Consider the following 14,930-nt stretch of genomic DNA (forward strand, 5'->3'; position numbering starts at 1 on the left):
ATTCAAGTAAGGGGACAGAACAGGCCTGCTCTAACTTTGAAGGACGGGTTGGAGCCAGTGGCAAATTTTGCAATGGACCAGCTAGGCCAAGCCAGGCTGGAAAGCGGTGGAGCAGAGACAGGGGACCTGATCTAGCAAGGTACTCAGCATGTCCCTCAGCAAGGGCCACCGAGCACTGGTAAGCTATCCCTCCACTGCAAAAGCAGCCTGACTGTGCACACGTGACTCATGGCTGCATCATGGGGGTTCTACTGTTTCATTTTTCAAGCATGCAGCCTTGCGGCCCCACTCCTTGGAGAAAAATAAAATCGCCTGTCAGTCCTCTGCATTTTAGGAAACTACACCACCACTTCTCGTTATCCAAGACAGGACTCCAGAGATGGGCACCCAAATGATGGTTTATTGAGAGCATGAACGCCAACGCATTACACTGCAAATGAGAGGGAGGCAGGTCTAATACGTCGCACAGGTTGTCACTGTACTTTTCCTGAATCCAGTAGGTACCGTTCAACAATGCCGCTTCCTCCTTTGTATTTGGACTGCAAGAAGAAAGCAGGACCCGGGCCGAAAGCAAAGCCCCGAACGCCCAGCAGCAAGCACCTCTCCTGCCTGACAGTGCGGAGCACTGCGCACTCTTTTCAGCAGGCCCGACTGAAAAGCGCTTCCCCACATGCATGCCGCTCGAGGTGCCTTTCCCCAGTCACCCCAGAACGGAGTAGGACAAATGTCGGCTTGCATCAAGCGCTCAGCCGGTGGAGACGCACGAGCAGCGCCTCCAGATGCTGGAGGCCTTTGCACTGCTCCTCCGGCCCACCTAACGATGGAACGGCAGCTGCCTCGACCCCCCGGAGGCTCCTGCAGCAAGACTCCCAGGATTCACATTTGGAATTTAACAGGACAGACTCTTCCCAGTCCTCTTTGCTGCGCCACACGAAGCAGCCAGCTCGCATCACGACGGCGAGGCGATCGGCACATGGATCCGGTCAGCAGAGCCACGCTTCATGGACAGTGCTGGCTCCCCGGGTTGGACCACAGATGCAGCAAGCTTTGCCTCAGGTGCGCAGAAATGCTGCTGAAACGTGACCTGCTGGTGCCAGGCAACGAAAGAAAGCGGAGGCGCCGGAGCGGCCTTCCCCCACCCCTTTGGCTGCCCCACATGTTGTTGTGCTACAACCTGGAACTGACATGGGACCCAGGTGCTGCTGCTCCTGCTTGATGTGCACAAAATTTTCAGCACTGGCAAGGGGCGGGTTCTTTCTGAAGTGGCATAAAAGTAAATGCAAACAAACTGCCATTTCTCGGTTGCACAAGGATTCACTCCCCCAAGTCAGTCCTTGGGAGAAGCGCAGTTCTTGGGGAGCAGTTCTAGCTGCCGTCGTCTTCTTGGAGGCGTCTCCCATCAGCTTTGCTTATCTAGGTGCAGCCAGGTCGGGCCCCTCTCTCTGGTCAAACTGCTCCAGCAGTTGCCGCTCCAGCAACTCTCTGGTTGGATGGGGACTACACCTTTCCCATCGCACTGCAGATACTCAATTAGACCGACATCAGGGTGCTGACGGGGCCATTCGAAGACCTGCAGGTTCTCGCATCGTGTCGCTTCACTGCAGCGAAGAGCTGGTAGCTTTGCGCCGCACGGTCGTCCGCAGCAGGGCCAGACATTTAGTTCAGCTCTCCTCAGACCAGAGAATCCTTCGCTGTGTCTTCCACATGCCTTTGCAGACTTCAGGGAGGCTTCCGTAAGGGTTTGCTTCAGCAACAGCTTTTCTTGCCCAGCCCTCTTCCATGATGCCCATCTTGGAGGTGCGTCCAGGTGGTGGCTGTGGCACGGAGGGTTTTTCCCACCTCAGCAGCAGGTCTCTCCAGCTCCTTCGGGACTCCCCCTGGCTGCCTTGCGTGCTCGCCTCACCCAGTCACTGAGTCTTGTTAGGCAAAGTCACGGTCTGGATTCAAGGTGCAGGAGAGATGCTTCCGTGCTGGCTCATCTGGGGGATTTATGCAACTACTCACAATACGTGACTTCTGGAGGTTGTGGGTCACCCCACACTCTATTTAGCCATGCCATAGCAAAGAGGGTGTATACGTGCAACCCACAACTGCCGGTGTGCACTTGCTTGTTTGCTTAACCTTCGCACCACTCTAAAAACATTTTGCATTTTCACAGTTTGAGTATCTTGGGAACATCAAGTGACAGTAATGCCAATTAAAGCCATTTCAGTGCTTCTAAAATAAAAGTAATCCAGACTTGTACAGTGATCCAAGAGTGTTAGGAAGCATCTGACATATGTTTGTTCAGTCACACCTAGAACAAGGTAGACCTGCATTATTCCCACATTGCAAAGGCTAAGAATGTGACTTGCCCATTTCTCCCATTCGGCCCCTGCCCAAGCCAGCTCTCCAATGGAGAGGATTCGGCTCCTGCTTCTTGCCCAGCCTCATCAGGTCTCGCGCCCAGTTATCCTGCCTCAGGGTACCTGTGCCTCAGTACCTGTTCTCGACCCTTAGCTTGTCCGTGGCCACATCCTGGCTCAAGTGCCCCGGGCCCAGGGTCTCTGCCTTGCCTCCCACTGCCGGCCTCCCAGTCCTGGGCCAGGCAGCTCAGTACACAGAGGAGGAACGATTGCCTCCTCCACCACCGGCCTGCTAAGAAGCAAAGTCCGGAGTGGCAACTGGCATGAAGGGAGGTGTGAGCTTGGTTCTGGGGGTGACAATCATCCCTGGTTTGAACATGTGCTCAGAGACAACCTGTTCCTCAAATCTTTGCTTCTGCCTATACCGCTATTTTGAACGAGATGCCCTTGGTGGAGCTTGGAAGTCTAAGCAAAGGATGTTGTTGAGCCGGCAAGACTGATGCCACCTGCAGCAGCCTTCTCCATATGTTCTGGACTTCCATTCCCAGCAGCACTTGCTGTTGCTCATGCTGGCAGGGGATTCTGGGAGAAGACTCCCAAAGATCTGGAGTGCTACATGAAGTGGACCATCTCAAACCAGATGGGCTGGCAGGCAGTCTCTGCACTGGGCAGTTTATGTTCTGTCTTTGCGAACATCACTCATGAGAAGCCCAATCGATCACTCGCTGGACATGTTTTAGGCAAGCATATTGAGTCAGGAAACAGCTTCTGTTTGTGAAATTGTTACTGTATGGCTCTCAGTGTGCACAGCCACTGAATGTTAAAAGGTTTATTCCTTGACAACTCTACAGAACTGTTTGGTTTTCGTTTTTAATAAAAGACTCAAAGAGAAACATTTTCTTTGGTCATCTGTACGTGAAACCAAAGAGAAGCTCTCCCACGTATTGCCAGCTTGCTTGACTCTTCATTTGTACACACTTTGAAAAACGGAAAAACATGCAGACATTTACAACAAGAAAGTCTACACAATTACTGAAGCCAATAATTCCCTCAGGAGACAGACAGGGTAAGCAAAAAAAAAAAAAATGTTTTTAAGATCCTCAAAGCTGTTACTGCAGGCTTGAAGTTATTAAAGAAAATTCACTGAGCAAGGATAGACACCTACCAATCTGCACAGATCAGCAATCAAAAGTCCGCAATCCCTCCTCCCATAGCCATGGTGCCTGGCAGAGCAAAGCACTTTGCGTCCGACAGGCACGCTGCCTGGTGAATGGGAATGCGCACCGAACGCGGCAAGTGCGGTGCTGGGCAAGGGCGGACCGTGCGCCACACGGTCCGGAGGGTTGCATGTTGCAGATTCAGGGCGCCATCTTTCGACACTGTCCCGGGGGCACAGGACTGGCTGGAGTCTGAGAAGGGCGGGGAAGGAGGATGTGCCATTTCGAAACCGGCTCTATTTGCTACGGAATGCCTTGTGTGGGGCGAGGGAGAAAACGGACGGGTTGGCTGGACCAGCCAGGGCCGAAGAGCTTTCCTGCAAAGCGCGCGAATCGAGCTGGTCCTTCGTCTGACCTCAGTCAGACGCGCCGTGAGCAGGATGCGCTTGCTCGACACGGCCGCACGACGCCTCAGCTGTGAGGGATTCGCGAGAATGCACTCGGACCTGCTATGCGGAATAGGCTCACGCGTGCGCACAATGCACGAATGCGCTAAGCAAAAGAAAATGGCCCACGCGCGACAGACGCCATCTCGCCCCTGATGTACGCAAGCGCAACACACCAGTCGGGATTCTCCAAGAGCTGCTTGGGCGCCGCATTCCAGGCCCGAGTAGGAATCGCTGCGGTGCGTCTCCCCAGTCCTCTTGGGTGGACCATCCATCCGCCCTCCCATGAACTGCAGCCTTAACACGGGGACTCAGCCCGCGGCTCTGACTGGCCAGGCCTACGGGGCGCTATGCAAGGAGCCGCCATCCAAGATCCACTGTCTACTAGCTAGACTAGGCTGGAAAGGCAGGGCAGCAGAGGGGTCCTGCCGGAGAAGGAGGGGCAAAATCCCTCCCTCCCTCCGTGCCGCCATCTTTGAAGCACGGCCCAGAAACGATCCTCAACATTTTTGTGATGGGGACAGAGAATCCGGGCAATAAGATCGAGTTACTGACAACTGGCTGTCCTTTGAAGGGTAACTCCAAAGGCATGGCCGGCCGGCCACGGATTTGGGCTTGCTTGTCGTAAATGAAACGGCGATGAGGGAAGCCACTCCCGCAAACGCCCAGCGCTTCGTGGCTGCACATCGGACCAGCTTTTCGAGTACCCCCTGCAGCCTTCAGCAACTTGCAGCAAAAGGCCAATAATATTCATCATTCCCAAATTTCAGTCTGGCGCTGTTTATTAAAGAATCTGCTACAATGCCATTCCAATGCCCGCCGGTTGATTCGGAAACCTTAGTGCAGGGTCAGTTGTTGTCATGGTGTCGTTTTGCCCAAGCGGATGCATAAATCATTTCTGAAAACAAGACGCAACGAAAACCCGGCAACACTCACAGTTGTTCGGTCAGTGGCACCGTCCGTGTACAACCAGGCCCTCCTGCAATTCTGCTTCTGGAACTCTTCAACAAGTTCAATTAGACTTAAAATGCTAAACATTCTTTTTTAAAAGTACTTTAATTCACAGAAATGTTCTTTTTGGTTTCTAATATACAGCAGGTGGTTACTTTGTTTAAAAAAATCCATTCTTTTTTCCATATATTTTCAGCATCTGACTGTACAATAACATTCTATCTAAAGCTTCTTCCACATAATCTGACCCAGTTGCCTGTGCTTTAGGAATCAAAAGTCAAAACAACCCTGCCCCCCAAAAATATAAAGATCTATCAACAGTTTTACCAAGATCGTTTCCAGAGTCCTGCCGTGTCAATTGGGGAAGTGCAGCAGAAACACAGATGGACACCTCACACATAATAAGCAACACTTGTTATCATGACGTGTGTTTGCGGATTTTAGAAAGAGGTAAGAGAGGACTGACATGACAGTTGAAGTCTATTTACAGAATTTGTTAAGCTAATATCTGAAAGGGAGAAATTAGGGAGAGGTCTGTGGGGAAAGCCGGAGAAATGTACTCAAGGATATTATCAAAGTGTTTTTCCTTCTTCTAGGAGGGGCCGATGCACTGCGTGAATTTAGCCATTCATACTTTCACAGATGGGAAAACTGCACTTTTTACCAATACAGCTACACACACATACACGAAGTTAGCCTCAAGCTAATAATTATTTCACTACAGAGAAAGGGTGGTCCTTCTCTTCAGAAGAACTTCTTCGGAGTGACCTTTAACTTTGGACTCGGGGATCAGAAGGCAATGAAAACAAGGTTACCATATATCCAGCAGTCTGACGAAACTGAGCATATCAAGGTGGAAATCAAAGGTAAAACCCATTCAGGTACACCTAAGCGGGAAATCACTTACTCTCAACTGGCTGACAAGGAGTGCATGCTGGTTCTACAAAGACTGAAGGACCTTAATGAAGATTACAGCCATTTGTCTACTAGGAAGGGGGAATTGGCTCCATATTACCGTGTTAACACTATATGCAGTTACAAATAGAAACGGGGGGGAGAGAGCGCGCGCGTGAGAGAGAGAGTGCGCGCGAGAGAGACCAAAAACTAAACAAAACCTCACCTTCGGAAAACTCTGGCATGTACATAAAATTTACAGTATTCCTTTACAGACAAAGCCCTCCACAAGAGTACACAGCTCTTGGTACAATGCCCCTCTTCCACCGAGAGTCTGTTCAACAAGAAAAGGTCTTAGCCATGCTGTTTACATATTAAGATGTTTCATAGTAACTATTTTGCATGGGATAATTTCCATAGCTTTAGTATTTTTATTTTTTGAAGCACAGTCCATTCCTAAGCAGGTTGCAAAACAGTAGGCCAGGAAGCAAAATGGCCTCTTTCAGAGCCCAAGTTATCTGCTATCTGCTCAGCAGGCCTTAAGCACAGTTTTTGGCCACGGAGGACACGCTGCCCGGCGCCCAGCCGCGAGCTTCCTGCATCGGAGAGGGAAGGCGCCCACTGTTTCTGCTGTCCTTTTCCTTCTGCCCTTTTGACCAGGAAAAGAAGGTGGCCTTTAACTGAGTTTGCGTGCTCTAGACTAAGGCAGGGCAGAGGGGCGGCAGATTAGTTTCGTGCGTGTCTAGCCGGGCCACACATCAATGACACACCATCCACGTACAGCTAGCAGTGTGGCGGAGCTACGGGGCGAGTCGTGGCGGAGGGCCAAAGGGTGGCGCTCCCCGCGGGCGAGGGCACGAGGCCTGCACAGGCTGTGGTGCGGACGTGCTGAGGAGGAGGGCAGGCAAGTCCCAAGGGAGGGGCTCGGTTTGGGGGTGGGCTCCTTCAGCCTGCAGGGTTATTTTAAACAAAGAAACAAGCGGATGAACGAAAGACCACAAACCACCCAACAACTAAAGATTAGCTCCACTGGGGGGGGGAACACGTTGGATTCAGGTACGTTACAGAAACTGGCTCAGGTACTGAGCGACCGCTACAGGTGAATGAGCTGGTCCACCAGCAGGAGAGACCTGGCTAGGCTGGGAAGGCTGGATTCAGAGCTTCCACTGCTGTTTCTAGAATGCCCACCTGGAAGGGTGAGAGAGAGCGGTTCAGTGTTGCGCAGGAGAGAGAGGAAGGAACGGTTAAGCGTTGGCTTTACAATCCATAAAAGAAAAGGCATTCACAAGCCAGCAACGAGAGGGGCCAGCCCGAAGCGGGAGAAAGCGGCCAGGGATCTGGGCAGACTTGTGGGGACGAGGGCAGGTGGGCAAAGTCCTGCCCCGAGAGCGTGGGAAAGAGCGATTCTGGCCCTCCAGCTGTGCCACGGCTCCCTTCTCTAACACTCAGCTGGGGGGCAGCGACCCAGCCCCTTGGAGCAGGGCCACCGGGCCGGGAGGCCCCTGTCTACAGCTCTCCCCTCCCCGGGCAGCTGGGGAAGTGGGTCGCAGACAATGAGGTGCTGGCAGAGCACAGGCAGGTTTTCTGTGTGGACGCGGGCGGGGAGGGATGGTGAACAGCGATCCAAAGCCGCTTGCCCCTCCTATGACTTTGTCACAGAAGCAGCTGCGACGCGAGCGGAGCGCAGAGCCACGCCAGGGAGGCAGAGGGAAGCAGGCTCGTGTGCAGCCCAGAGACGCCGCTGCTTTGACGGCTGCCGTTTGGACGCCAGGCAGAAACACGAGCACACGGACGTGACCTCAGAATCTGAAGGCAACTCCAGATTCACCTGCTTACCTTGTGAATTTTTGGATATCAACACAGGGATGGGGTCAAACTCATCTTCTGCCACTTTTTCAGAGCCCTCAGGGACATCAAAGCCCGATATCAGGTTAGTATCTTCTGCAGCAAGATGGTGAGAATGGAAGGGAAAAAGGAGCAAAAAGACAGAGCAGAGAAAGCCGGTTAGAAACCACCAAAACAACATTTGCCACATGTGTTTGGTTGCAGGAGGTGATTAGAAGCCAGAGTTTTGTATTGTGAAGGAAAGCAAGTCAGAGGAGGAGGAGGAAAAGGGAGGCAGGGATGAATGTGGAACATAAATGCAGCAGAGGCGGAACAGGCAGTGCGCAAGAGAGCAAAGCACCAGGCTGTGCCAGAGTCCCCGGCTGGTGCCTTTCCTAGCGACTCAGGTTTGTAAGGGGAAAAACGGCAGTGGAGAAAGGGGCAAGCCCAAATCCTCGGGATGGAACAGCAGCCTGCAAGAACTTGGCTCCTGCAAGTGTGAAGCGGGCTGGGCACATTCGCACGGAGAGAAGTGTACCGCTGAGCCCTTGCAAGAAGCCAAGCGGCGTGAGCAGCCACGGCTACGGGGCAAGCTCTCCTCCGGGCAGGTCTGCAGGCGTGGCACCGCCAGGCAAGGCTCGCCGGCCTCCCGACATGCTTCCACCGCCCTTGCCCCAGGCGCGGGGGTCCTTTCCGCTGACCTGGGGACTTAGTCCCATGGCGCCATGATTCTGGTGCAGCTGCAGATTTTGGCCAGAGTTCCCCTGACTTCCTCTGGGGACAGAGGTACTTCGACTTCCATCCAAAGCGGTGATGCGCTCCCAGCCCCAACCACCATTAGCAGTCCTGAAACACTGGGAATCGCAGGGGCTTGGCAGGTCCTTGGCCACATGGCAGCAGCGAGCAAGAGCCCTTGCTGGAAACTCTGTGTGTGCATCGAGAGCACAGCATGTTGCTGGGACAGGATTCCAAAGCTGCAGGGGGCTTCCTGCCCATTCTCCTGATCCCAACAAGGCCTCGGATTGGCCGAGGTGACAGTGGGTGATAATATTATATTATGGCTGTTATTTCTCGGTGTAAGTGCTTGCGGAAGCTCCCTGGAGGTTAAATCGACTTTCAAAATGCCGCCGGCTGCAGAAGGGATCACCCATGGGTGTCTTCCAGAGACTGATGTTGGCTTTTACAGCCATGGAGAGGTCCTCTCAGAGTCCCCCTTTTCAGATTCTAACAGAAACATGGCACCCTTTAAAGATCGGAGCAGAAAACCAAAGCCAAATCAAAAGACAGGGACGCCAGTCCCACTGAATTCAGTAGGAACATATTGAGGATTAAGCTGGAACTGCCCCATTCCAGTTTGTAAATGCAGCTGTTAACCTGGATCCATTCACACCATACATTTTCCCTTCACATAAGAGAAACTTTTGCCCAGCACAATTGCCTTTTTGCCACTGACGCTTCATTTTACCCAGATATGGACCTGCTAAAATAATACACAGTAATAAGAGCAATAATTCAGAGCAACACAGTGGCAAAGCTCATCTGCAGAGTGCAGAACGCTTTCTGCCCAGAGCCTGAATTCTACTTTAGGCAAACTAAGGACTGTATTCCAGTGCTGGACAAAGTGAAAGGGGGAAAGTCAACCAACAAACATTTGAGCACAGTTCGACTTAAAGCAGTTACGCCAGCAAAGAGGCCCTATAAGAGAAGCATCTGAGCCTTTTAGAGCAGGAACAAGGCTACGCAAAAGCCAAGCAGCAGCTACTGAATGGTGGCCGGGGCCTTTTGCAGAGGCAGTGGGGGGCTGGATTTAGCCCCCAGGCTCTGCACCCCTGATGCAGTACGTCCAAGGCATCTTAAAATGAAGGGCAGATACCACGGTGTACCGGGCCCCAAAGACTGCACCTGGGGCTTCTCACTCTCTTGGTAGGGCTGCCCCAAATAGCGCACATGGGCAGGCTGAGAACGGGGGAAACGGGGGGAGAGATGGGGCATGTCAAAGCTGAGCCCTCTTCAAAGCTGGGTCAGCCTCTTCATCGCTGTGCTGAAGACGCAGCTGCACACAAAGGCCGTGTAGTGTAGGGACAAGATCCAGCCCGAGGGCTTCTGCAGTCTGCAGAATCGGCCACTGCAGGTCGCCAGTATACCTGTCCTCCCCCCACATAAGCCCGATATTTTACGGAAAAGGTGAGCTTTGCACAAGGATTGAAGGGGAAGAACGAAGGTGGTGCCAGGAGGTGTTACGGAGGCCCAGGTGCAATCCCAGTATCTCCTGTGGAAAATGCATGCTCAGGACCTAGGGAAGGAGGAAGTCTTGTCGTTCGAGGTGAACCATCCGTCTGACTTGGTGGCGACAGGAGCGTCTTACACTGGAAAAGGCACACACTGCCCAGCTAGGGCATTCACTCACCGGTGCCCCACATTTTCAGTGCGCCCCTCGCCCCTCTTGGCTTCAATTTGTACAGAACGCGAAAAAGTACTTTACCTTTGTGAGGTTGGGACGAAATGGCTAAAGGAGCAAACTCATCCAGAAGGTCGGCAGCAGGGTTAGAAAGAAGAGAGCAGTCTAGCAGGGAGTCCTCCCCAGTAAAAGAATCTGCTTCCCAGTTAGCGGGCGACGGCAGCGGAAGACAGCACAGAGGAGAGGAGGTTAGCGGCCACGCTGGCGTCTCGCCCCATCCCGAGCCCCGGGTGAGCAGCAATAAGAGCAGTACTTAGGAAGAATCATGAATTTTGGAAATACTGAGGCCTATGTTCTGAAAAGACCCAGCACAAATACAAGGTTCGTTACGCTATTTCCAGGGGGTTTTTTAAGCAGCTTCGTTGGCATTCAAAATTATGCCGGGTATCCGCTGCTTCTGCCGCACACCAGCTTCAGCAGAAACCAGCGAGGCTCAATCCCCAGTCACACCGTGCTGGCCTTTCTAAACATCTGGATGACAAAAGATTCCACTTTGTAAGTGAAAAAGCAGTCCCATGTTTGTTTAGGTAGAAAGAGGCCCTACAATTGCCCGCATGTCCCGAGCATTACGGCTGCCATGAAGGGAAGCTGTTTCGCTATCGAAACGTACACAACAAAGCGCCTTCCATGCCGGAGTTCCAGCCAGAAAGCTGAGAAGAGACTCTTGTTTCCAAAGCAAGCGGACAGGTCACAGAAAGTGTGGCACTGACTCTCCAGAAAAGGAGCCGAAATGGGCTCAGGTGTATTCCGGGCCAAACTGTGGAGGTCAACAGGGTCAAGGCTGGAACAGGCGGGGGGACCTTCGACCTCTGGGCCAGGCTCACTCCTGGGAGCCCCACCAGCTCCTTCCCCAGCCTCTGCACAGCACTAAGGCAGCTTGCCAGGACCCACAACAGCACCCGATTCCAAGTTGTTTACTGCTTCACACCACCTCCCCGCGTAGCAAGGTGGGGCTACGCGCGATCTTCGCAAAGGCCTAGGATTAGTCCTGAACGCCAAACACACGCGGCAAAGAAAAGCAGCTGGAAGCCGGACTAACGGAGGAAGGGCCGGACCGCCCCTCCCGAGCACCGCGGCTCGTGCGCACGCTGCCCACCAACCTGTTCTGCTTGCGGCCCCGGACTCCGCAGTCTGTGAGGACACACGCTGCGCCACAGGAGCCTCGAGGCCTGGGATGAGGCTCTCGGCCGTCAGGTCGGCTTTTCCTTTCCGAAGGCATGAAAGAGCAGAGTGGAAGCAACAGGTTAGGCGAGGCTGAGCAGAGGCGGAAAAGGCAGAAGGCAGAAGCCGGAATCGGAGACCCCCGTGCAACCTGCTGCAGCCCACCCTCCCCTACCCAGCTAGATCTCAGCGGGAGCGGGTTAGCCTGAGGATAAGGCCAGGACTGAATTCCTGGGGGCCCCAGGCGCTCACTTCCGGGCAAAGGCGAGAACGGGGAGGCACTGGCAGACACGGCTCAAGCAGACAGCTCTGCCCGGTTCCAGATCTGTTGCCGACATTCTGTGTTTCGGTGCAAGTGAAGCTCCATTTTCCCCGAGAGGCCCGGCCGCCGCAATGCACGGCTGCCCGGGCACAGATAAGCGCAGGGGCTCCCTCAGCACAACGGATGCCCAGCCAAGAGGGTGTTCTGGGAAAACCCCAAACCACTGGCCCGGGCATCCCGGTGCATTCTGCACCATGCCAATGGAGGCTGCTGGCCAGCAAAAAGTGTTGTGTGTCTTTCTTTTTTCCAGAATTTGCTCTAACGGTACTTCACTGCTTATGCGGGCCTTTGCAATATGCAGCTAACAATCCGAGGCAGGAGGCTGTGAGATTGCAGGATACCAAAGCCTACAAGCCGCTATCAATCTGCACTTTGTTTTCCTATTCACCTGAGGAAGTCCCTGGAATAAAGGTGATGCAGGCTTCATTATGTAAAAGCGTTTGCTCTGTGTCCCTAAAGATGTAATCCACTGCTGTGTCGGCAGCAGCAACCAAGGGCCACGAGCCAATGCGGCCTTTCCACCCACCCCCTCTTGTCTGGAGTGGCACGGTCCATTCTGGTGCATCCAGGCACAAGCATCTTACACTGAGCATGTGCAGACCGGGCCTGAGTGCCTTCCCTGGGGAGATTAACGGCGAGGGAGAGACATGTGAAATTACAGGCGGGGGGCGGGGGATGCTTGGCGGAGCGAGGAACGGGATGGCTTTCATCAGAGCTTCCCAGAGCGTGGAATCCAACTTCCTGTGCAGCCCCACGTGGCTAAATCCTCAGTGCGGGTGACGGACTCGTGGATTCCATGCTAAGTGTCTCTCTCCCATGACCCCTCTTCATGGCTTATCACAGTCTGTGTCTGGCTGCTGTGGGGCAAAGCATGCAGCGGGGAGGGGCTGGCGTGCAGGACAACACGGGGCAGAAGGGGGCTCCGGGCTTTACCATTCACAGCGTCAGAGGTGCTACCGAAGGGGTCGGCAAGCGGCAGGATATCAGGGAGCAGAAGTGCAGGCTCAGGAGATCTGAGGCCCTCAATCAGTTTTTCTGGCAGGGGAGGAAGAGCGAGCACGGAAACAGGAAGGAAGCAGAAAGAAACAAAGCAAAAACACAAATTCACACCGGTTGGTTAAAGGAAAACATCAGGTTTTCAACTGGGCCAGTGGCCCTTCAGGCAGTCCAAATGGGTTCCACCAGGACCGGTTAATTAGCCGGACAGGAATCTGTTGACTAAAGGTGTAAAAGCCTGGAAAGCCATGGCCCTGTCTTGGGTACAGCCCGAGGCTCGCTGAAGGAGGAACGCAAACGCAGCAGTTCCGGAACGAGTCAGAAGACACTTTCAGCAGTCCGCTCTCCCTCGGGTGTTCTATTGGCCAGTGAAACCAGGCCCGGAACAGTTATGCTGAAACACACGGGGAGTGCCAAACCGTCCGACACAATTTTCATTTCTGCTTTAAATTCTGTGCACGTTCTGCTGGCCTTCAGTTGGCCTAATCCCTCACACTATTACCGTGATGAGGATTTTCCCCCCTCTAGCCAACACAACTACCTTCTGAGGGCCAAAAGTTCTTAAGGGGCGTAAGAATTTTTGCAGTCCCACAGGAAGGAGTCTGGAAATTTGAGTTGTGGGAGCCTGTGCTGCTTAGAAGCACCCTTCTTGCACTTCAACCACCCTGCAGTCATGGAAAAAAAGAGCATCAGTCGCCGTGAATGGGACTCATTCACGCCCCCACTATAAGCTCCGGGACTGTGTATCAGCCGGTCATGGCTCAAACACACCCCATGAAGCACAATATGGTCCAGAACAGTCACGAGAGCCTTAGTTGGTTCAGAAACCTTCGCAACTTCCCATGCTTGGCACCAGCGACATGGTTAAAAGACAAGGCACTTCCTGCTGCCCGTTTAGTGCACAGTCCCAGGAGAAAATTCAGAGCCCAAGTCGGCGACTAGACTGGACGCAAGGGGCTCAGGGCTGAGCTTCTTCTGTGCCCCGCACCCACTGAGACATCTCCTCACCCAATTCTGGCATGCTCCAGCTGAGGAGGTGGGCCTGGGAAGTGAGTAGAGGGAGGGGGGCTCGGTTGTGTGCCTGAGCGAAAAGCAGGCATGGTGTCCCACCACTTTGGAAACTGGTCCCGGCCAACTTCTAGCCCGTGGCCACTGACGTTCCAGCCCAGGCCAATTCAGCTCTCAGGCCGAAAATGGCTCCCATGGAGGGTGGGTTTTGGTTCAGAGCTTCTCATTCAATACACCAAGACACAGTGCACCCGTGGGACAGGGAGCTTTTAAACCCCCAAATCAATTTAACTTTGCAGGCAGGACCACTTCTCCTTCATATGGAAGGAGAAGCAGCATGCCTCCAAGATCTCTATTTTCTGAGATGTGTCTTTGTGTCTCTTTGTGACCCCGCAGCCAAGCCAATGCGAAAGGTTTGCCTTCTGCCCCAACAGGCAAAATGGATTATGCAAATTCCATTCCTGGAGGCCTGCAATTAGTCCACTTGTGTGAAGGGGGCTCTGGATCTCCTGGCGGCTGCATGCGACTCTTCTCAGGCTGATTTGTTGCATGAGCATCTAGGGAACCCGGATCCATGGGGGGGGGGGGGACGGAATCTGAGGAAATAAACTGGGAAGCAGACGCCGACTGGGATGCCAGCAATGCCTCCGGGCTTGTGCCCGAAGTTCTGAATTCTGGGCCTGCCTGCCAATGCAGTGTCCAGGGAGAGGCAGGACCCAGCCTCCTCCTGGAAACGCGTTCCCTGGGTAAGGGTGTGTGCCTTTTGGATGAGCCCTGAGGTCACTGCACCGATGCCGGGAAGACGGGTCTATTAATCTCGATATTCAGAAGGTGAGTTATGCTATGCAAACACTCAGAAATTTCACTCATGCTGAGAAGCAGGTCTCCCTCTGTCCTTGAGAGGAGAGGGCAAAGGCACGGCTCTCTCTCTCCCCACACAGTTTTGTCCAAAACCACACCATGCTGTCAGTGCATCCTGGCCAAAACATCAAGCAACTAAGTAACTCAATGGACATACATTACAGCACAGATTCTTAGTCTGGACAGAAAAGGAAGCGCTGCCACAGCGCCATCGAACCATCGTTCAGGATCACTGGGAACGGTCAAGATGCGCCGAGGGAGGCCAAGACTTGCAACAGGCAAACACACACGGGCCTAAGCACATTACTCACTCTTCGGTCATGGAAGGAAAGGAAAGGGCAGCGCCCTCAACAAAGCACACAGGAGCAGAGTCCTTTCCCTCGGGCATTGGCTGAGAAAAGAAGGCTACCCAGTAAGGATCCAGTCAAGCGGCACAGTCAGAATGGAGAGAAAGCGCGGCAGGGCAGGGCAGGGCAGGGCAGGGCAGGGCAGGGCAGGGGCGGGGCA

General features: G+C 53.6%; 1 protein-coding gene across 16 annotated transcripts in view; it reads right to left on the reverse strand.

Moving 5' to 3' along the window:
- The window catches only part of AAK1 (AP2 associated kinase 1), an 81,646-nt gene that overhangs the window by 8,704 nt on the left and 58,012 nt on the right, over nucleotides 1–14,930 (reverse strand). For 2 of the 16 annotated variants that reach the window (XM_044417484.1, XM_044417482.1), the window contains one exon: nucleotides 7,630–7,731. The exons of 2 other annotated variants lie outside the window; for them this stretch is intronic. In XM_044417484.1, the coding sequence (XP_044273419.1) occupies nucleotides 7,630–7,731 (102 nt within the window). Of the gene's footprint in view, nucleotides 1–4,704; nucleotides 6,982–7,629; nucleotides 7,735–10,099; nucleotides 10,211–11,175; nucleotides 11,281–12,491; nucleotides 12,594–14,930 lie in introns of those variants that run through there. 12 more of the 16 variants (XM_044417483.1, XM_044417480.1, XM_044417487.1 and 9 more) reach the window with 11 other exon arrangements.

The sequence above is a fragment of the Varanus komodoensis genome, unplaced genomic scaffold, assembly GCF_004798865.1.
Source record: "Varanus komodoensis strain SLA01 unplaced genomic scaffold, ASM479886v1 scaffold88, whole genome shotgun sequence".
Taxonomy (NCBI): Eukaryota; Metazoa; Chordata; class Lepidosauria; order Squamata; family Varanidae; genus Varanus; species Varanus komodoensis.